The sequence below is a fragment of the Centruroides sculpturatus genome, unplaced genomic scaffold, assembly GCF_000671375.1.
Source record: "Centruroides sculpturatus isolate CEXI.00-Female unplaced genomic scaffold, Cexi_2.0 scaffold58, whole genome shotgun sequence".
Classification (NCBI taxonomy): domain Eukaryota; kingdom Metazoa; phylum Arthropoda; class Arachnida; order Scorpiones; family Buthidae; genus Centruroides; species Centruroides sculpturatus.
Window position 1 is genome coordinate 115740 of NW_019384407.1, and position 23751 is coordinate 139490.

General features: G+C 32.0%; 2 protein-coding genes across 2 annotated transcripts; one reads left to right on the forward strand and one right to left on the reverse strand.

The window, feature by feature from the left end:
- The first annotated feature begins 380 nt into the window (after positions 1-380).
- Positions 381-7683, forward strand: LOC111618907 (intron-binding protein aquarius-like). The gene is made up of 2 exons (XM_023360532.1): positions 381-3989; positions 6621-7683. The coding sequence occupies exons 1-2, from the start codon at positions 414-416 to the stop codon at positions 7395-7397; spliced, it is 4353 nt and encodes a 1450-aa protein (XP_023216300.1). The 5' UTR covers positions 381-413; the 3' UTR covers positions 7398-7683.
- A 1943-nt stretch (positions 7684-9626) lies between these two features.
- Positions 9627-15768, reverse strand: LOC111618908 (peptidyl-prolyl cis-trans isomerase-like 3). The gene is made up of 6 exons (XM_023360534.1): positions 15658-15768; positions 13839-13913; positions 13680-13773; positions 10184-10251; positions 9850-9968; positions 9627-9773 (listed from the first exon to the last, which is right to left on the reverse strand). The coding sequence occupies exons 1-6, from the start codon at positions 15658-15660 to the stop codon at positions 9647-9649; spliced, it is 486 nt and encodes a 161-aa protein (XP_023216302.1). The 5' UTR covers positions 15661-15768; the 3' UTR covers positions 9627-9646.
- Positions 15769-23751: the final 7983 nt, after the last annotated feature.

The window sequence follows — 23751 nt, forward strand, 5'->3', positions numbered from 1 at the left end:
AGAAATTCACAATTTTCTCGAATACAAACGAACAATTCAACGCGACTTTTCATGAATATTAAAAAGAAATTCTAATGAAGTATTTAATTTAAAATATTATCAATTATTTCTTATCGTTAAAATTTGCTATCGTAGACAGGAAACTTCTGTTGAAACGATGATAAAAAATTACGAAATAAGCCATTTTCTTAATAAAAGGCGTGAATTCTCGTAATAGTAATTCCGACAGAATTTCGAAGAAACTAAAATTCTACTGCACGTTTAACTTTACATTAAATACTATTTTAAAATATTTATTATCTGATATTTTTTTATTTTTAATTTATTATTTTTAAATGAAACGAATTTTCGAAATGGCTGGCAACACTGTCACACGTAGATGTAGCGTGGTTTGAAGCGTGTTGTGAATAAAGATGTCAACCAAAGATTTAGCGTTAACAGTTGAGCAGATAAGTACTGATCCGATTACTAAATTAGCTGATCAGTACTGGGCCCCGCACAGTGCTTCGACATGGTCAGAGTACGACTCGAACGTAGTAGATGATATTTATATACAAGAAATATTAGGATCTGGCTATGCCATAAAAAGGATCATGCTCTTAGAGTTCAGCCAGTATTTAGAAAATTATCTGTGGCCAAATTACAATCCAGAGAAAGCATCACACCTTCACATGATGTCTATAGTTATTATGGTAAATGAGAAATTTCGAGAGAGGGTCCCGGCTTGGTCTACCTTTCAGAAGAAGCCGGAGCATTTTCCTGCATTTTTCAGACAAGTAATGGAGCGAGCATTAAGTGACGACACCGAAGTGTCTTTAAAAGAGAGGATGATCTTGGTTATATTTCTTATTCATTGCTTCAACAGCGTTGAAGTTAACCTCATCAGAGAACAGATACAGCGGCTGGTGTCCCTCTCCATGTGGATATGTTTACTTCCCGAGAGGAGAGAGCATGAGTTCAGATCTTTTCCGAAATTTAAAAAATTCTGGACTGTCATCAAGAAGAACGATTCGAAATTGGACGAAGCCGCTCTCGAAAAAGTCAATTTCGAAAGAAGATTTCTTTCGAATTTGATTAAAAACTTCTGCGGTTATTTAGATTCTATACCAAGCAAAGAGGAAGTTCCGACACTGGGAAAAGATGTTTGGGAAAAAATTCATTATTGCGAAAGATTTCTGGAACTGATGATTGATCTCGAAGCTCTTTTGCCGACTCGTCGGTTCTTTAATGTTCTTTTAGACGACAGTCATCTGGTGGTAAAATGCAGATTATCTAATATCGTTAAAAGGGAGGAAGGACGACTTTTCAGCCAACTGTTGGAGATGCTACAATTTTATACGCGATTTGAAATAAATGATCATACTGGCGAAGCATTAACAGAAAGAAATACATTGCAGATTCATTACGACAGGATAACTGCACTTCAGAGAGCAGTTTTTAAAGATTTTCCTGAATTAAAACAATTTGCACTAGCAAATGTTGCTAGTATTGACAGCCGGAGTGCTTTGAAAAAGCATTTTTCACTTTTGGATAAAAAAAGGGTGCAAGAAATTGCTGCTTATTTAAAATTATTGCCTTCACCACAGACAGAAAATAATTATGATGAAGAATTCTTACACGAAGTATTAATATCTAGACACGAAAGGAAGACTTCACAGTTGGAAGCTCTTAATGAAATGCCTTTATATCCAACTGAAACAATTATATGGGACGAAAATGTCGTTCCTTCAGAATATTTTTCTGGTGAAGGATGCCTGGCACTACCAAAATTAAATCTTCAGTTTTTAACTTTGCACGATTATCTTTTGAGAAATTTTCATCTTTTTCGCTTAGAATCAACATACGAAATTCGGCAAGATATTGAAGATTCAGTTAGTAGATTGAAACCTTGGAAAACTGAAGAAGGAGGTTTTATGTTTGGTGGATGGGCAAGAATGGCTCAACCTATTGTAAATTTTGCAATTATTGAAGTTGGTAAACCTAACATTGGAGAAAAACAACCATCTAGAGTAAGAGCAGATGTCACCGTAAATTTAAATGTTCGACAAGAAATCAAAGATGAATGGGAAGCGTTGAGAAAGCATGATGTTTGTTTTTTAATCACCGTTGTTCCACCAAATCCTCCTGGTACACCTTATAATTACAAAGAGCCGTTTATTCCCCAAGTTGGACTTACATGCGTTCGGGGTTGTGAGATCGAAGGTATGTTGGATATAAATGGTAGAGTGATAGAGGAAGGACCAGAACCAAAACCAAATCTTCCTGGTGATACTAGAACATTCAGAGTTTGGCTAGATTGTAATCAGTATAGATTGGATATGGACAAAAATGTTCAAGGAAAAGAAGATGTTTATGAAACATTTAACATTATTATGAGAAGAAAACCGAAAGAAAATAATTTTAAAGCAGTTTTGCAGACAATACGTGATTTAATGAATACAGAATGTGTCGTTCCAGAATGGCTTCATGACATTATTTTAGGATATGGAGATCCTGATGCTGCACATTATTCAAATATGGATAATTTAATTCAGACTTTAGATTTTAATGATACCTTTCTGGACATGGATCACTTAAGAGACTGTTTTCCAAATCACCAAATAGATGTTAAGGTAAATGATCCAACTAAATTAGTACCACCATTTAAAATATCATTTTGTGGTGCCGATAAAAAGCATAAAAGTGATGAGGAGGAAACAACCAAAGAAGAAAAGCCAAAAATTTGCATTATTCCTCATATCTTACCAAGCAGAGGCCCATATCCATATGAACAACCAAAGAAAAATACAGTACGTTTCACACCAACTCAAGTAGAAGCTATTCGTGCAGGTATGCAGCCTGGTCTTACTATGGTTGTTGGTCCTCCAGGTACAGGTAAAACAGATGTGGCGGTACAAATAATTTCAAATCTTTATCACAACTTTCCAGAACAAAGGACCTTAATTGTAACACATTCTAATCAAGCTTTGAATCAGCTTTTTGAAAAAATTATGGCTTTGGATGTGGATGAAAGACATTTACTTCGACTTGGACATGGCGAAGAGGCTTTAGAAACAGAAAAAGATTTCAGCAGATATGGGCGAGTAAATTTTGTATTAGCAAAACGTTTGGATCTCTTAAACGAAGTAGATAGGTTACAAAAGAGTTTGGGTGCACCAGGAGATGTCGCTCATACTTGCGAAACGGCAGGATATTTTTTCCTTTATCACATTCTCTCTCGCTGGGAAGAATATTTAAGTAAAGTGAAACCTAGACACGGTAAAAAGGTATCGCTGCAAGAAGTTAGTGAATTATTTCCATTTACGAATTTTTTTGAAAATGCACCTCAGCCACTTTTTACGGGAGAATCTTACGAGAAAGATTTTGGAATTGCCGAAGGCTGTTTTCGGTATATTAAAAAAATATTTACGCAACTGGAAGAGTTTCGTGCATTTGAATTATTAAGAAGTGGTCTCGACCGATCTAGATATTTACTAGTAAAAGAAGCTAAAATAATCGCTATGACTTGTACTCATGCTGCATTAAAACGACAAGAACTAGTAGAACTTGGTTTTAAATACGATAATATTTTAATGGAAGAATCTGCTCAGATTCTCGAGATCGAAACTTTCATACCTTTGTTGTTACAAAATCCTGAAAATCATTACAACCGTTTAAAACGATGGATAATGATCGGAGATCATCATCAGTTACCTCCTGTTATAAAAAACATGGCTTTTCAGAAGTATAGTAACATGGAACAATCTTTGTTTACGAGATTTGTTCGTCTTGGTGTACCAACTGTAGAACTTGATGCACAAGGAAGATCACGCCCCAGTATATGCAATCTTTATAACTGGAGATATAACAATCTTGGTAATCTTCCACATGTACTTAGTTGGACAGAATATAGAATTGCAAATGCAGGATTCCATTTTGATTATCAGTTAGTTAATGTTGAAGATTTCAATGGGATTGGTGAATCTGAACCAAATCCATATTTTTATCAGGTAAATGATAATTTAATGATAAAATGTTTTAGGATAACTTCTGTAATTATAGTTAAATTACATTTAATGTATAGTGCACTCTTGTTAAGCTCAAATTATTGTATGGGATTGTTTGCATTAATGGGGTTACATATGATAGGTGTTCAGAGAGAAAATTCTGCTTGACCATAAAATACAAGGAAAATATTTGGATATTGTTTTATTCTCGATAACACATAGGCATCTACCTACTTTTCTACATAAAGCACATTAATTCTGTCTGAACAGTGAACACTTTTACAGATGTTTGACATATGCATGTACATTATTCTGACAAAATGAATGTGCTTATCATCACAATCAACATTGAGAACATTACAAATCATTGTACAAGCTCTTTTATTCCCTTATCAAAAAAATCTACTGTCAGATTCTTAACTCTAATCTTGTATGACTGTTTTGTCTTTGTTAATGTTAAATCATTGCCTGCTAAAAATGTTATCAAGTGCAGAAACAGACAAAAGGCATAAGACAGAGGATGTGGAATAAGCGATGAAATATTTTCTGCTAGAATTGTTTAGTAGTAAGCTCATTTGAATGGCATGGCAACATGCATTTTTGTATTATCACGAAGTAGTAATACAATGTGAGCTCTGTACTTTTGCACTTACATAGCAATTGCTATGTAAGTGGAAAAGTATTCATTTTATTTTGAGAAAATTTACAAAATATCAATCAGTTAAATATAATAAAATTCCATTAACCAGCTCATGTTTTATGGTTTCATTTCCAATGTGGAGTATATTCATCTTCTAAAATATATTCTGAAGTTTTTTATTGGTGTGACCTTTATTAATGTTAATTTGGTGTTCCTATATACATGTCTTTATTTGTAAATAATGAAAACAAACAATTACTTATTGTGACATTGTCACAATGCCAGACTGCAGTTTTTAATCATATTTTAATTTAAAAATAAGATTTCTGCATCTGATCTTGATTTTCATGTATCTAACTGTTCTCAAGAAACTTTTTAATTGAAATCAATTAATCAGACCTATAAAAGAACTGTAGACTCAGTACTTTTTGCATATTCCATTTATATTTTTAAGTAGGGTTATACTAAGCGAAAATTTTGATATCCTTGGCGAGAATTAAAGCCATTGGTCATCTTCATGGTGTAAGGCATCTGGCTTGAAATCACCAGAGAAGAGGACCTGTGAACAGACCAAAAACATTTATATTTGTGAGACACATACATTAAATACAGGGGTTGGACAAAAATATGGAAACTCCTCATGAAATGCATAGTTGAACGTAAATGTTGATTCTAGCCAAGCCTCTAGGTTGCACTGTTGTATTTGACTACTAATGACACCTATGCAATCTCCTCAATACGTTGCACGTGTCAGTCATAGTTAGAACTATGTTCTGTGTAGGTGGGAGTACACAATGTCAGAGCTAAGCAAATTCGAACGTGGGTAAATTGTTGGTGCTGGTATGGTGAGTGCTTCCGTAACCAAGGTGGCCGAAGTGTTTGGTTTGTCAAGAGACACCGTAACGAAGATTTATACTGCATACAGAACAAGCGGAAAAACATCATCCGCTAAATCACAACATGGACGAAAGTGTGTGTTGAGTGATCGTGACAGGCGGTCATTGAAGAGGATTGTGACAAAAAATAAGAAGACTATAGCTTGCAAAAGTCACTGCCGAACTGAATATGGAACTCACAAGCTCTGTCAGCACCAAAACAGTTTGAAGGGAGCTCCATAAGCAGGGACTTTCAGGGCAAGCTGCAATTCCAAAACCATTAATCAGTGATGAAAATGTCCATAAGAGGAAAATGTGGTGCCGAAGCCATAAAACCTGGACTATGGAGCCAATGGAAAAGAGTCATTTGGTCAGGTGAGTCTTGTTTTACACTGTTTCCAACCTGTGACCGAATTTATGTCTGGTGAACACGGTCCCAAGCCTACGATGCAGACTGCTTGCTGCCAAGAGTGAAACATGGTGGGGGTTCTGTGATGATTTGGGGAGTCATATCATGGTATTCCAGGGGCCCCATGATTATTCTGCATGGTCACATTACTGCCAAAGATTATGTAACCATTTTGGGCAATTGTGTCCATCCCATGGTACAATGGTGATGCTGTCTTCCAAGACAACAGGGCACCTGTTCACAGTTCATATTGTCCAACACTGGTTTTGTGAGCACGAGGGTGATTTGTCACATCTCCTCTGGCCACCACAGTCACCAGACATCAATATTATTGAGCCTTTGTGGTCTACTTTGGAGAGACGGGTGTGTGATCACTATCCACCTCCATCATCGTTACCTGAACTTGCCACTATTTTGCAGGAGGAATGTACAAGATTCTCTTGAAAACCATACAGGACCTGTATTTATCCATTCCGAGAAGACTGCAAGCTGTTTTGAATGCCAACGGTTTTCCTACACCATATTAGGGCTTAGTAATAGGTTTCTTTTTGGTGTTTCCATATTTTTGTCCAACCCCTGTATTATATGAGGTTGTTTTTAAGTTATTTGCATGTACAAAAGAAAACAATAAAACATTGATTAACAAAGTTTAGATTACTGTTATATATGTACTGAAGTGTAAATTTGTAATAATTTTCTTTCCCGTACAGAATCTTGCAGAAGCAGAATATGTAGTTGCAGTCTTCATGTATATGCGTCTTCTTGGTTATCCAGCAGATAAGATAACTATTCTTACAACTTACAATGGACAGAAACATTTAATAAGAGACGTAATCAATCAGCGTGCAGCAAATAATTACTTAATTGGAAGACCTCGTAGAATAACCACAGTTGATAAATATCAAGGTCAACAAAACGATTACATTCTGTTATCCTTGGTGAGAACTAAAGCTGTCGGTCATCTTCGCGACGTGAGGCGTTTGGTGGTAGCGATGTCTCGAGCCAGACTGGGTTTGTATATTTTTGCCAGGGTTGCTCTGTTTCAGAATTGTTTCGAATTAACTCCAACATTTAACTTGTTAATGAAACGGCCTCTTGAATTGCACCTTGCGCCTTATGAAAATTATCCGACTGCCCGGAGTGACGAGTCCGTTCCTCTTGGAGATCCGCTGGTTATAAAAGACATGCCGCAGATGGTGAGATTTATTTATGAGTTTTATCAACAGAAAATCGAACTAATGACAGCTGAAATTCGAGCACAGAAGAGTGCATTAGGACAGACTAGCATTGTTAATGAAGTCTCAAATATGACAGAGGAAACACAAGAAAAAATACAAGAGGAAACACAAGAAGAAATGCAAGAGGAAACACAAGAAGAAATGCAAGAGGAAACACAAGAAGAAATGCAAGAGGAAACACAAGAAAAAATGCAAGAGGAAACACACGAAAAAATGCAAGAGGAAAATCAGGATGAAGATTCATCATGAGCAAAAATCAGTTATGCATTATTACATTGATTTAATTTGATGTAAATATATTTTTGTTTGTAAATACTTTTTATATTTTAAAATAAAGGAATGCTCTGTAATAGTTAAATATGTAGTAGTAAAGATTAAATAAATTAAATTACATTTTCAGTTTCATTTTTACTGATGAAAAAATTATTAAAAAAGCAATATACTAAACACAGAGAGGAAAATTCATTATTTTTTAATGGATTACATATGTATTTTTTACAGGCTAGATGGCCAAAACAGTAATGACCAGCCTGCCTCTTTGGAGGATCCTGGATCAAATCTGAGTGCAGAATATGAGGAATTTTTTGTGGGTGGTACATTCTAGATATCTCAGGCTCCATTGTGGGCCTGGAAAGAAGGTTTCTTAGGATGGGGAGAGAGAAAAATCAAAAGCTATGCTTTGTAAATCAAACTATAACCATGTTTTAAAAATTATTGTTGTTAACCTTCATAATAGATTTAGATAGGAAGGTAATTGTCTAATTCAGTGGAAACTTACAGTACGAGGGCTTTCAGATAATCTAGAAACTCATTTTGGGTACACTATTGAATACTATGCAACAAAATTCTATTCAAATGTAAAATGTGATTGTTTAAATTGGGAGAACTCAAATTCTGGAGAGATAAACTTCAAACTCAGTATAGATATTCAATTTCATATAAACTTAACCTGAATGTTGACTAAAGTTAATTAAACAGTTACTGCTGGAGAGTATGAGAAAGGCATAAATTTTCCTTATTATGTGATAATTCCATGACCACCAGCATATGAATGCATGAAACTAATCGTGCAAATTAAAAACATTAAATATTTTATATGTCTTTCTGAAAATTTTTGAACACGTCTTAACTTTTAATTAATACACAAATTTCAACAGGAGTAACCATTACTTTTTATATATGTTAAAAGTCACTCCATACACATCTTTATATTGTTCTATAATGAAATTTATTGCATTATAAAATGTTTCCAGAAACAAATGTAGAACAAAAGAGTAGAATATACTTTACAACAATATAGTCCATAATATCATTAGATATACTGAATCTTCATCCAATCAAATATTTATATCAGTTGAGTTTAATGTATATGTTAGAAAGCGAAAGGACACACTACCATACAATGAATCTAAAGATAAGATATTGTTGGTGATGTTTTTCTCAATGATCAGAGTTAAATAAAAAAAAAAACTTTATAGAGAAGACTTTTATCATTTTTATTCAATTCAAAGCATTAGCTATGAAGACTTCTAATGTATATTTAAATCTATCTGTTGAGATCAGAGTCAAAATTGTTTTTTTTTTCTATTCAGTGTAATGCATTTCTTTTAATATAGTTAGTTCCAAATGTTATTTTTGTTTTTGGAGAAATACATAATAATTTTACAGTTAAAAATGAGAAGAGATGATATGATCAATAACACAAAACTGCATATACTTAATAAACGGCAAACAAAATCAATTTCCAGCATGAAAATTATGAGAAAGCGGATGTTTTCAACCATGTTAAATAGGCATAATCAAGGCTAACTGACCTTCACAGCTGTTAAAACAATGGGATTGCCATCCATGTATTAATAGGGGTGATGTAAGAGAGAGAGGGAGGAGGGAAAGAGGGTTGTAAGATTAAAGATTGTAGATCAACTTCCATATAGGGGAGAAAGAATGTACAAATCTTTAATCTTACAACCCCCATTCTCTCATGTCACTCCTATTAACACATGGACGGCAATCCTCTTGTTTTAAGAGCTGAGAAGATCAGTTAGCCTGAATATGTCCATCTAACAGGGCTGAAAATATTTGCCTTCTAATAATTTTTGTGCTAAAAATTGGTTTTGTTTGCTTTGTTTATGAAGAGAGATAGGATTGCACAAATTTTAAAAGTAGAGATTGTAACACTATAACTGTTGTGTTTAATCTATTCTTGTATATTCTAAATACACAACTCTTAAGTAATGAATAACATCTTCAAAAAATTTTGAGGGCTTAATATTATATAAGAAAAATTAATTAAATTATCCAGCAAACTACAGATGACACATTATTTGGGTGTCACCAAGGCATTTTTAAGAAATAAATAAATGCTTGTTAAAATTAAAATATAGAACTTTTAATCATTTTTTTTCTAATATTAATTAATTTATTTTTATATATGGATGTAAATATAATAATCATACTGAAATGAATAAGATAAAAGTATTTTAAATGCTAGAAAACATTTATTTAGCAAATGGATTTGCATGGATAGTTACACTATTTAGACGGGTTTCGTGCAGGGGTCGGTAGTTTTTTGGATTGACCGGTAGTTTTTCTAATTCATCCAATGCTTCTAGTCCATCAATAACTCTAGACCAAAACATAATAATTAAATACTTAAGAGAAATTATTACTTAATTATAATTATAATTTTCAGAATTCTAACCTTCCAAATACTGTGTATTTCATATCGAGATGTGGCTGTTTTGAGTATGTGATAAAAAATTGTGAACCATTCGTATTAGGACCATTATTTGCCATAGATACCATGCCTCGTGTATTATGCTAATATTAAAAAAAAAAACATTGACTTTATTATTAATAAACTAGTAAATATAGGCTGACCAACAAATTTCCAACAATTAATTAATTAAGTAAATTTCAATCCAGTAAAATTATAAAGATGATAAAAATTTCACTAAGACTCGACAACTGGGATATTAGGAATTTGGTGATCAACCTTTATATTAAATATTAAATCAAATGCAACTAAAGTTTACCTTTAATTCATCTCTAAATTCATCTTCAAACTTAGTTTGCCAAATACTTGTTCCACCTTTACCTGTACCTGAAATTAAAAGATTTAAACTATAAAAATAAAGCTATTAAACTATAACAATTAATATAGATTTCTCTATTCTTTTAGCTGTCTCTATGTAATTGGTATTTTATTTTTTGTATGTAAAAACTCAACTTTTATTATGAATTGAATACAAAGTGAACTGAAAACATAAAACATTGAAATTCTCAATAGATGCATTCAAATCAAACACAAATATTATATTGCTAGAAAATATTTTAATCTTGTTATGAGACTAAATAAGCTCATAACAGTAGTAGATATTTAAATATAGAAATATGGAATTATCTGAGTAGGTGTTATCAACAGACAATATTTATATTTATATTTATGATGCAGAAAGTGAAATTCAATATGCTTGTAATGTAATAAGCATGTAGGTTATAAAATTATAAAGGAAATGATGAATAAGCTGAAAAACTTAGGAAGTTTTAAGTAAAATGAAACAACATTACTATTATGAATACATTCATTTACTCTCTTAAATATTTAATAAGTTGTCATATTGTAATTTGTTCTATAATTTTGTATACTGTTTATATAAGTTACTACTCCTTAATTTTATTATTATTGTTTTAATACATAAATACTGTAATCATTCATGCATAGTTCATTCAGGTCTCCAACCCCTAAGTTTTCCACACTAGTCTGGATTTTTGTGGTGTCTTGCCCCTGCACATCACTTCTGATAACAATCAAGTCATGCCGATCATCTATCTAACTCTGTTCTTGAGAAAATTTTTAATTGAAATCACATGACTTTCAGACCAAACAAAAAGTTCATATACAGTTAATTGGAACCTCTGGCTCCTAAGCTTTCCATATCTGGTCTCGATTTTCATCCATGTAACTCTGTTCTCCAGACTAACAAAGGACAGACAACAGACAGATGGACAATGATGGGAATATATAGGTCTGTAATTTGAAAATAGCAGCCTGAAAATGTTTTTATCTTCCTGAAAGTAGTACTTTAATCTTATTTTAAAGTAAAATCTAATAAATTTGTTTTACAAACTTATCAAATGACTATTTATTGCATTTTTTGTATTTTAAAATACCTTATTACACAAATCTAATGTATTTCTGAAAATGATTCAAATATCAGGAAGTTTTACAATTATATCTTATGAGAAAAATTTAACTCATTCCAATCCATCTGAAAAGTTGAACTGGAGCCAAGCAGGTAAAGTGGCAGCCTAATGATTTGGGGATCCAGGATCAAATCTGAACAGATTGGAAAACCAGGAATTTTTCAAGGGATGATCCATCCTGTATACATCAGGTCTCATCCTCAATAACCCAGCCTACTCCTAGTGCCTATATGCTTCCATTTCTGTGAAAATGTTAGTCCTGTTTAAAGTTTCATTTCTGTGTACAGTAATATTTATCAGCAGCCATAGTACTGTACAGTAAGACCCCGCTTAACGCTGATACAATATAACGCGGTCTGCCTGATGCCTAAAAAATGCTCAGAATTTACACTGATTCAAATTAATGTGGTATTTCATTGACTCGTATATAATACGATTATTCCCAAACACAAACCAATCAGCAAAAGATGGCAATTTGTCGTAGTGCTGTACTTCCCTTAAATCTATGTTTGTTTGGTGCAATTTTGGAAAAAATATAACATCATGGATGCCTTAGGAAATAGCGACTTGGCTTGGCAAGAATTAACTGATAAATGCATGAACGGAGTGTGGAAGAAGTTATGGCTGAAGGTATCCAAGAATTCTCATCGAGAAGAACCTATCACTGTATAGTTAGGTTGACAAAATTGTCAACTTAATCAATGCAGGAGATGTAGACGAGCAGGATATTGGGGAGTTACTGCAGGTTTCTGGTAAGAGCCTTACCAACAATGACTTCAAGAACTGGCAGAACAAGGAATCCATATAGAACTGGACAACAGAGATTCTGAAAATGAAGAACCCAAAAAATTTCTCTACAGATTTCCTTAGTAAAAAGTTTGGTAACAATAACCAAAATTGTTGATCAAATTGTAGTGAATTATCTAGATTAGAGTGCAAAGCAAAGGAGTGCAAAAAGCAAAAGGAGTGCAAAAGCAAAGCGAAGTGTTTTGGATGCAATCTTCTGCTACTGACATTTGCTTAAGGAGAGAAAAAAGTGACAAATGAAACTTCATGACTTTATTGTAAAAAAACAAGATTTTCAGAAAAGTCAGTACCTTCGTCACAAAAAATGAACTAATCAATTAATATATTATTATACATTTCTGTGTGCATATGTTTATATGTTATTTAACATATATTATTATACTAAGACACCAACCGAATGCCGTAAATTAATCGGGCTATTTTAATGCTAAATTCTAAATGGAGATGTTTATTTATATATATTACGCCTTGCCGGGGCTTGCGATGGCCGGTTGAGTGCCTTATAGGAGTAGGACGTGGGCAATGAATGTGTCCCCAGCCGGCATTGTAATAACCGTCGATGGTTACATAGTTATACGCTGGAAGAGAAGATCGGAACGGAGGTCCAGATAGCGTAACTGGCAACGCATCTGCACGGTAAGCAGGAGTTGTGGGTTCGAGTCCCGCTCCGGGCCGATTTTTTCTCCCAGCGGTTCTAAATNTAGTGAATTATCTAGATTAGAGTGCAAAGCAAAGGAGTGCAAAAAGCAAAAGGAGTGCAAAAGCAAAGCGAAGTGTTTTGGATGCAATCTTCTGCTACTGACATTTGCTTAAGGAGAGAAAAAAGTGACAAATGAAACTTCATGACTTTATTGTAAAAAAACAAGATTTTCAGAAAAGTCAGTACCTTCGTCACAAAAAATGAACTAATCAATTAATATATTATTATACATTTCTGTGTGCATATGTTTATATGTTATTTAACATATATTATTATACTAAGACACCAACCGAATGCCGTAAATTAATCGGGCTATTTTAATGCTAAATTCTAAATGGAGATGTTTATTTATATATTATTATACAAATTAATATAAAAATAACTTAAAATTAAAGTAAAATTTTTTTTTATTTTTGGTCACATGTTCCCCTATCCCTATTTACTCTATGTTAAAATGACCTCGTTTAACGCTGTTTCACTTAGCGCTTTGTCATCTAGGAACACATCTCCCACATTAAGCAAGGTCTTACTGTATTTACTCGACTGCCTCCAAAAAAAATCTGTGCCCGAGAGCAATTGGTTACATCATTCATTTCCTTTACACAGATTTAAGCTTAAATGATCAATAATCTGGAACCCTTCTGTGCAAGGAATGGCTGATAAGCAAATCTACTGTTCTATGATATCGGATTTGAAAATTGCAATGACTACTAAAGAACATCATTTGTTGTAACAGAAATCAGACATTAAGTTATGATTGTATATTATTATTTTAAAACAGTATTAGAATAAAAAATCTTCTGAAAGTCAAAATTTACCTGTTGGATCTCCTGTTTGAACCATAAAACCTTTCAGATTTCTATGAAATAAGCAACCATTGTAATAATCACTAGCACACAATGCAAGAAAATTCTGAAATAAAATATATTCAAATTAAACTAATATTTTATATTGAGTTTAAATTTATAAAAGCTTACCTCACAAGCTTTAGGACATTGCTCACAGAAAAGTTCAATTTTAATATTACCAACATCAGTATGAAGAGTAACTGACTGTAAAATTATTTTAAATATTTGATAAAAAGATAATTAGTGTTAGGATAAAAATATTGTGTTAATCATTATATAATAATAATAAAATTTACTGTATGCAAAATTTTTTTAATATTAACATAGTATTAACACAACTCTTAGTTTCTAAATTAATCTTCAATCTGGACTTCTTTTAAGAAGTTAATTAAAAATTTGACCACTTGGTAACTTAAGAACACAATATTAATTATACAGGCTCTTCCAAAAACAATGCTACTATTTTAAATTATAACTATGTTAATTATCAACGTATGTAATGAGAAGTATGCAATGTATATCAATCTACAGAGTAAATGTCTGAGTTTCAACTACCATCTGCATACGAACATCTTTTTGTCTGCTGCCTCTAGGAAGCTTTAAAAACAAAAATGACGACTCTATAATAAAGTGTTTCGTGTCCTGCAGTTCTCAAAGTCAGAATCAATTTTGGTGGATCACTTTGAAATTGTCATTTGCAAACAACTTCAAAATGATCCACAATATAAGGCAAACATTCTTGTTGCACAATGATGACCAATTCTGAGTTTGTGGACTGCAGGACACAGAATGCCTTCTCTGTTGCAGTGCTACCATTATTATTTACAGCACTTCCTAGAGATGATAGACAAAAAGACATTTGAATGCAGATGTTAAACGAAACTTGAACAGTTACTCTATCAATTGGTGAACAACGTATACTTCTCAGGTAATAATTAACATAATTACAGAAATTTAAAATGGTAGAATTGTTTTTGTAATAATCTGTAATTTAATATTTACAAAATGCCTGTCTTCAATAAATTTTATGCACTTGACATGTAAAAATTTTAAATGCAAAGTTTCTTATATAATGTTATATAACAGGGATGGCCAACACGTAGACCGCGGCCACAAATGTTTTGAAAGTAGTCCATGAAGCTAAAGTTGAACAATTTGCTTTCACTTAAATTAATGTTTAAAAATCTTAATTCGATAATTTATTCTTACAATAATAGACTGTCCATGCAACGTACCCATACTGTTTGTAATTATCCTGATGAACAATGCAAATGAATGTTAACTCATGTGCATATAAAAATCCTAAAACTGTTTGCCCATATTCATAGTCGCCCGCAGACTATATTTTACCAAAAAAGTAGTCCCTAAGGGATAAAAGTTTGGCCACACCTGTTATATAAGAATGCAATAGTCCCCTCATTATATTGTACATGTAGGGATACAAACCAAATGAGTAATATATCTGAATAAGCAATGTAACAAGGCTACTGTATTTTTATATACTTAAAATATATAGATGTTATAATAGTGTAATATCTATTTTAATTTTCTCTTTTTATTTTCATCAGCCGGCAAAGCATGTTAAATTTGTTCAAACCTATACATGTATGTATATATGTAAAAGAGGAAATCAACCCCATAATCTCAGACGGTAAGTTGCAGATGCCATTTGCTCCCAAATGCGGTCACCAAAATGCAGAAAATCCCATACGACTCGAGCCGTAGCGTGACCACCACTAGATTGAATTATGACTATCGCCTATTGCTCATGTGTTGTTTCAACTCTCTGCGCCCTCCAATTTTCCATGGCCCCAGGGAGCCCCATATTAAGAATGACTGATTTAAAATTAATTTCTACCAATCTCAGTATGATTGAGAATAATTTATTTAAAAATTAATTTCTATTAAACAGTTTATTTTTGTGAACTCGACCAAACGAAGAACTTACCATTATAAAATAAATACGCGTTAGTAATATTAAACTGTTAAAAGATTTAATAAACAAATGCAAAACAAATTACAACCACGTTTCAAAATACACGGCATTATCTCGGCGACACCTGGCGGTAGAAATTGACTTTCTTTACAAATACTGTATTAAAAAAAAATATATCCTGTTAATTGTTTAGCTAATACTTTTGTTGTTTTATCGATGCTTATATATTTATTTATATTATTATTATACATTTTAATTAATTTTTTTATATTCCTTTATTTCTGTGAATACTAACCCATCGCGTTTGATCGGAGCCAAATGATATAATCTTGTGGCAAGGGACGGAACCAGAGATGATATCGCAGAATATACACGTTGTATTAAGTAAATATTTCATCATGTATATTAGATTTTGATTCTTTAGCTGTTTTTTCAACGTAGGTTTATCGGAGAAGCCTAGGTTCTGGAAAAAAATCGAACCCGAACTCTTTTAGTAACAACACGACGCGCTAAATTCAGTCATTTGAATGGACTAATGATCAAGAGTTACAGCTAGAGGTTAACCAATTACCATTCACTTTTAACACGTAAACGCTTATTGGTCAACCTCTAACTCTTTATCCTTGGTTGTGAATGAGGCCTTAATGTTTGCTGTTGATGTTTTAACTGACCTACACTGGGCTAATCTGCTAGTTTTTATATAGGCCTATAGACTTTTAAATTATTATTAAATATGAACCATAAAACCTATTAATTGTATAAAAATTATAAAAACATCCCAGACAAAGAAAATATAACTCAGAAATAATTGATTTCCACCCTAATTAGCTAGAGTGTCGTTATTAAAACCGAAAACGGCCGGCGACGGGTGGGTTTCCCCCGGACGTGACATTTTATTTAGAACACCAAGGATTAGAAAACAATATTTTAATAAATAAATCAAGAATTGTGGATTTGAGTCCCATTCTGGGCAATTATTTATTTTCGGAATATTCTAAATTTAAAATTAATTTAATTCTAACTTTTAAATTTATTATGAGAGCAGCTAAACCACCTATCTCTAGCCAAACTGATTTGTTATGTAATTAGTTATTAGGCTCAACATAACTCAATAGATAATCTGACAGATCATTTGGTAATAGGAATGTGCTGGGTTGTTGTTTATTATGTAAATTACACAATCAATCCGCAAGAAGGAAGTGCAGCTACCCATTCTTTCACAGTTAAGAAAATATTGTGGCAATATAAATTAAAACTTTCAGTTGTATGAAATATGTTGTAAATTCCCGATCTTACAATGGTGGAAGCAATTGTTTCCAATCAAACCCCAACCACTTGTAATGTAATCTGAGTAAATTTTCTTTTTAGCGAAGTTTTACATTTAACAAATATTCTGCCAAATCCGAGAGAAAAGAATTTGTTAAAAATAAACTTTCCTTTAAAAAAAATGCAATGAAAATACTCGAAATATTACATCTATGACGTAAAACTCGTGACGTAACGCGTGACGCATTGCAACGACAATTTCGAATTCGTTCCATTTCGTATTGTTGCCGACGCCATCTTGGAAATTTATGCTATCCGGAAATTGCGAGTTCTTTTTCCCTCCATTTTAACATTTTTCGTACAAATTTTAATAATGAAAACTCGCGTAACGTAGGTAACATAATATTTTTCGATTTATATAAAAATTAAATAGATTAAATTAGATACGCTTTAAACCTATATTTGCGGCCTGTAACCTGTAAGGTTACGGAATGCATTTTTATAATTTTATTTATTATTACAAATATCTTAGCGATATTTTACAAAAAAGAGGACTATTTTAGCATTTTAAAGATAACATTTGCAATTAGTTAATATTCTGACGTAGAACTTATGACGTAACGTGTGACTCATTTATCGCACGTTCCACCGATTCGAATTCGTTCGATTTCGTATTGCCGACGCCATCTTGAAATAGAAAGTTTTATGGAAATTGCGAGTTATTTTTCAATCCATTTCGAGATTTTTCGTAAATGTTTAATTACAAAAACCCGAATAACGCAGGCAATGTAACGTTTTTTTATTTATAAGCGATCAAAATTGAATAATTGTCGATAGAATATTAAGTAAAAGTCTTAAATTTTACTTAAAATATTTAAGGTTGTTTCCACTTAGCATCGAATTAAATTATCAGATTATAAATGATATTCGCTTGTATATCGTCTTATATTCTTTTGAATGAAACAATAAATGTTTTATATTAGAAAATGGTTTTATTATTAAATTAATTAGTTAATCAATCATCTCGATTTTTTCTATTCTTAATATTTAAATTCTTAAATTATTCTAGAAAGAAGTATCATTCTCAAATTTTATAATCCACTTTCCAAAGAAACATGGAATCATTTTAAAAACTTCTTTGCTCAAAAAATTAACAAAGGAAAGGTAAGACTTTTTTATTTTCATTCTAATTCTGTACATTGATGCAGTAGAAAATGGCATATAAAAGTTTAGAATCCTCATTGATGAATCTAAGAATTTATTGTAGTAGAATGATGCTTGAAAAGTAATGTTATTCATTCACCAATTCAAAGTAATACGAATTGCAATTTTAATTAAAAATAATAAATTAGTCCTTCAAATTATATTTATTTCATATCAAGATAAATTATAAACATTTAAGAAAGACATTAGAAGAAAGTTTAAATCATAATAGAGAGGTTGCGGCCGACGTTTTAAACGCGAAAACTACGGACGTTCGGCGCCATACTGATTTTATATATCTTTTCATTCCTTCTATAATATTAATTTTAATATATTTTATTGAGAATTCTGATTACATATATAATATAATATGTAATAACAATATATATGATGTATTATTTATAATTTTTTGTGTGATTGTATAGTAAATATATTTGAATTTTATCTTGTATTATTGTGATGAAGAACAATATCTTCCTTAATTTAAGAACTAATTGTTTTATATATACAAATATAACTTTAACTTATCAAGATTTCACTTGACTTTTGTAATATTTCCTTATTAAGAATTGTTTTATTGAATTTGGGTAATTTTTGACAATTGGGGCAATTTAACACCATTGCTCATTCATAAAGTACATAACTTAACAACACCCAATACTCAAATATACAGCTTTACACAAATCAAATCACAATACTACACTTAATTTATTTGCAGTAATACCTAGAATGCCATTTATATAACCAGAAGTTCTATCTAAGCTGTAATTAATACTCTAATTTTTGCTTAAACCAATGTTAAATTTTAGAAAATGCTACAATTTTAAATAAACCATTTCTTTTAAAAGAAATTGTTTCATTTCTCTTAGTATATGGTTTAATTTTTATTAATACATATGAAAATGAAGCTTAACTAGAATTTTAATGTTTGCTTGCTTATTTTTATATTAAAAATAGCTGTTTTTTCAATTCTTGAATACATTGATGATTCTAACATTTTATTTTTTATATGTTTAATAGATTTAACTGATTGTGAGCACTTAAAGCCAGGAGTTATGTGACATCATTTAGGCTTCTGACATACCAATAGAGCAGCTATGTGACATGTATGTATGAAAATTACTTTGTGGATAATCAACTCAATGGTAAGTGTGGCTGGAAGTGATTACATTTATTTGAAATCATTACTATATTTATTCATATTTCAGAATCAATTTTAAATAATGTTCTTTTTTAATTGTTCAGGTTATCTGCTCCACACACCTTCCTTTAGAAAATGTTGATATTGAACTTTGTCACTGCAATCTTTTAACAAACATTTCCATTATGACAAAGAGCATGCAACATTTTCTTCTATAAATGGTCAGTGAACTACTTTACTTTACTTTTATATTCTCGGGACCATTTTAATTTTAAATTTTGTAAAAATTGGCATTCAGAGTTTGATTTGTCTTGATGTTCATTTTGGATTAATTAGCCCTATGTTAATTAAGCACAATAAAATTAGGTTCAAATTTTCTTTATCATATATAATGTAATAGAGATAGCTGTAAAAGCAGATTATAAATTATGAATTATTGTAAAATTTATATTTTAAATAAATAAAGATTCATTCTGTTTAAATTTTCATTCTATATTTTACTATATATGTAAAGAATTAATACTTGTAATTAATAATATTTGTAATTTAATATGTTTGTGATTGCTATGACAACAAAGTATTTAAATTTATTTTTTGGATTTGTTGTACTTCTTTTAAAATCAAACAATATAGTTTTAAAGAACATTAAAAAGTGTATTTGAGAGAGAGTGCTTATTTTTTACTGTTAAACATACAGATAACCCCTCATTATAGCAAACAATTTGAAGTCCAATTTGGCCACCTGTAAGACTTAGCTTAAGAACTGTCAATGTAAATTTCAGATTACCAAAGGTTTTTTTCGCTATGCAGAACATTCCCAACATATTAAAACACTGGGATGGGTTGGACGAAAATGATTATGAAGTTCCATAGATGACTGGACAAAAGGGAAATGTCTAGAAGATGCCTTAGATTAAGGCTGGTGTGGTGGGTGGACTGGATTATTTGTTACCCATGTTAGAATATTCCGGAAGTACCCAGTGAAAATCCATAAATGAGTGGATGACACCAGTGACAGGATCTTTCAGACCATAGGCCAGGAATGCCACCACCAAATAAGATGTGTACGGAGATGATACTAGGAAGTTACAAGAAGGAGAATGTAAATATGAGTTTTATATTCAACGAATCCTTACACTACTTTAGTATCAAATGGGTAATATACTTTACTATGCTGTTGTTATGATCCATCAGTCACTGAAAATAATCTTGTCAAACTTCATAATGAAATATGCCAAAGGGGAAAAATGCAACCAATTTTCATTGTTCAAAAAGCTTCTTTCTACAAGAAGTTGATTCTGAGTAAAAATTAGATGTTGCAAGGGAGTTTGGCATCACCCTTTCCATTCTGTCAATGATTTTAAAAGATCATCCAACATTGAAAAAAGTTAAGAAGATCCAATGTTGAGTCCAGCAGGAATAAAACACATAGCACACAATTTGAGGATGTGCGGAAAGTTATTTTCATCTGGTTTCAAGATGTTCAAGCGTGCCACTGTCCCATAGGCAGTTCCTTGTTACTACAGGGAATTTTTGAAAAGTATGGAATTATCTCAAAATCTTTATGCAGAGAAACATTGATGTTTCATTGCACATAGCATGTGCATGGACTACAGAGAAGATACAATATTTAAGTACAGCACAGATGACATTTTTCAATCATAGTGAAACAGGTAGTTTATTCCAACTGCTGCAGAGGAAACAAAAATGCTAAATAGCGATTAACAGCCATGTTTTATTGCAGTACCTCAGGTAAGAAATGATTTTGTATTACACTACACTGCATTCTTTCATCCCTTTTATCCTAAGAAGGATCAAGTACTGATATCCACTGTACATGACATAGATATGGAGAATATGAGACCCTTAATCATTGCAAAAACATCAAAAACACATTGTATTATGTGAACAATGTGTGCTCTACACACTGCAAACTGCCAAGATTGGATGATGCAAAGCATTTTTAATAAATAGTTGAACTGGAAACTAGATTAAAAGATGAAACAAAAGTAAAGATTCAGCTGTCAGATGACAACTGCTTGGTTTGAATCCTATCTGGAAAATGTGCAAGTTGAGTGCTTTCTACACTGCTGTTCTACAGCTGATCTTGGAATAATCCATACTGTACAGGCTGAATATTGATTATTTTTTTTCAACATCGATAACTATGTCTAGAGAAAGATAAACAAGCTGTTGACAAGACTGCCGCAGCATGTGCACATGTCATGAATTTTATCACACTATATTTTGTCTGGTAGCATTAGAAACCACAAAATATCACGGGTTCTTTAACAATGGTGTAGGAAAACAAAATTAATGACTAATATTAACCTTTTTCTAGTTCAAAGTATATAGATTATACTAAATAATATTAGTTAATGGTGATGTCCCTACCATTACCTGTCAGAATTATTATTACTGTTTGAACAAAATATAATATTTAAAACTCTACCAGCAAAATTATTTATTAGCATTACATTATTTCCAGGATTATGATGGATAAAATTCATGAAAATTATTAGAAAAAAAGAAACTGCAATCTTAAAATGAAGTATATAGTGAAATTTAACAATTGATATGGTGTATAACTTTTTCTGAGGACAAAATTGACCATTGGTTAACGTCAATACTTAAAGACGATTTCACAGATGCTAATGTGAGTCTATCATATTTATCAAATGGTTTTCTTTAAAAACAAGCAATTATTTATTATGATATTGTCACAATGTTGGGCTGCAACTTCTAATCATATTTTTAATTTAAAATATAATCCTCTCCACCTCAAATTTGTAGTGACTTGCCCCTGGTACATCACACTTTTCCTTTAACAATACAGTTGTGCCAGTCATATCTCTAACACCTTCCAGGGGATGATTTTAATTGAAATAATGCAACTTCCTGTTTGCATCGGAAGTTCTTATATAGTTAATTGGGGCCTTCTCCCACTAAGGTCTACGTATCGTATTCCGTTCTCGAAATTAAGGAAAGACAGATGGAATTTATAGGTCTACAAATTGCAGTCCAATAATCTTAATATGTAAATCTTATTACTTTTCATTACTTGAATCATAAAACAAAGTAAAAAAATTAAAATAAGTTAATGACAGTGGCATGTTATAGCTTCACGAATCCCATTTGAATTTGAATTAGGGATGCCCCACCCAGGCAATTCAATTTTTTGTTCATAGGATAACACGCCACTGTTTAAAAAAATTATTTTTTGTATATTTTTATTGTTAGATATACCAGTCAACCCCCCTATAACACTGTTGATAATTCCGTTTTATATGAATTCCGTGTTGTACGAGTCACTTTAATTTTACAAATATGTGTACCGGGCTGTGAACGGCTCACGTATTTGTAAAATTTAAGTGACTCGTACAACATGGAATTCATATAAAACAAAATAATCAATGATCTTATACGGGGGTCGACTGTATTATAATAGTTAATGGCCTGAATAATCAGGTAATAATTTTACAGAACAATTGAGCATAAATTAATCGATTACATACGAATTAAATATAAAACAGCACATAAAATATCAAAACCTTTAATTAACATTATTCACATAATTTCAAAAAGTTTTAATTGAATTTTTCATTTTAAATTTAAACATATAACTGTAATAGATAACTATATACGATATTTAATTGTTATTTTTAATTTGAAAATATGATTTTAATTGCATTATTTATAATAAAATATATAATTATATTTTAATATTTTATCACGGACACATTACACATTTTTGGTAGGCAGCAATTAAGTCAGTTGCTGCAAATCAAAAATACCACTTTGGCGTAATGGCCACAAATAATACAAAAATTATACAATACAAAACAATTACATATAAATTATACTTAAAATGAAATAACTAGTCAAAATAAACAAAAAATTCACATTGATCAAAATAGATAACTTGACATTTTCCTCTAAATACCAACAACTAGACCATTCACACTTATAAAGTATGACCGGACATTGGAGTGTCGCTAAGGCCGACAATGGCCGGCGACGGGTAAGAGGTGGGATTCCCTCGGACGTGACATTTTCCTTTTTATACCGAGGACATGACGTTTACACACTTATAAAGTATGACCGGACATTGGAGTGTCGCTAAGGCCGACAATGGCCAGCGACGGGTAAGAGGTGGGATTCCCTCGGACGTGACACTATTTTTTTCTATACCGAGGACTAGACTTTTACACACTTATAAAGTATGACCGGACATTGGAGTGTCGCTAAGGCCGACAATGGCCAGCGACGGGTAAGAGGTGGGATTCCCTCGGACGTGACACTATTTTTTTCTATACCGAGGACTAGACTTTTACACACTTATAAAGTATGACCGGACATTGGAGTGTCGCTAAGGCCGACAATGGCCAGCGACGGGTAAGAGGTGGGATTCCCTCGGACGTGACACTATTTTTTTCTATACCGAGGACTAGACTTTTACACACTTATAAAGTATGACCGGACATTGGAGTGTCGCT

What these genes read in the sequence shown, in the direction of transcription:
- LOC111618908 (XM_023360534.1), bottom strand. An exon ending in AATGTCCTAAAGCTTGTGAG is followed by an intron (nt 13,774 to 13,838) that starts GTAAGCTTTTAT and finishes ATTTTATTTCAG; the next exon opens with AATTTTCTTGCATTGTGTGC. An exon ending in TCAAACAGGAGATCCAACAG is followed by an intron (nt 10,252 to 13,679) that starts GTAAATTTTGAC and finishes TTTTAATTTCAG; the next exon opens with GTACAGGTAAAGGTGGAACA.
- LOC111618907 (XM_023360532.1), top strand. Translation starts at nt 414, where the DNA reads ATGTCAACCAAAGATTTAGCGTTAACAGTTGAGCAGATAAGTACTGAT. An exon ending in CAAATCCATATTTTTATCAG is followed by an intron (nt 3,990 to 6,620) that starts GTAAATGATAAT and finishes TTTCCCGTACAG; the next exon opens with AATCTTGCAGAAGCAGAATA.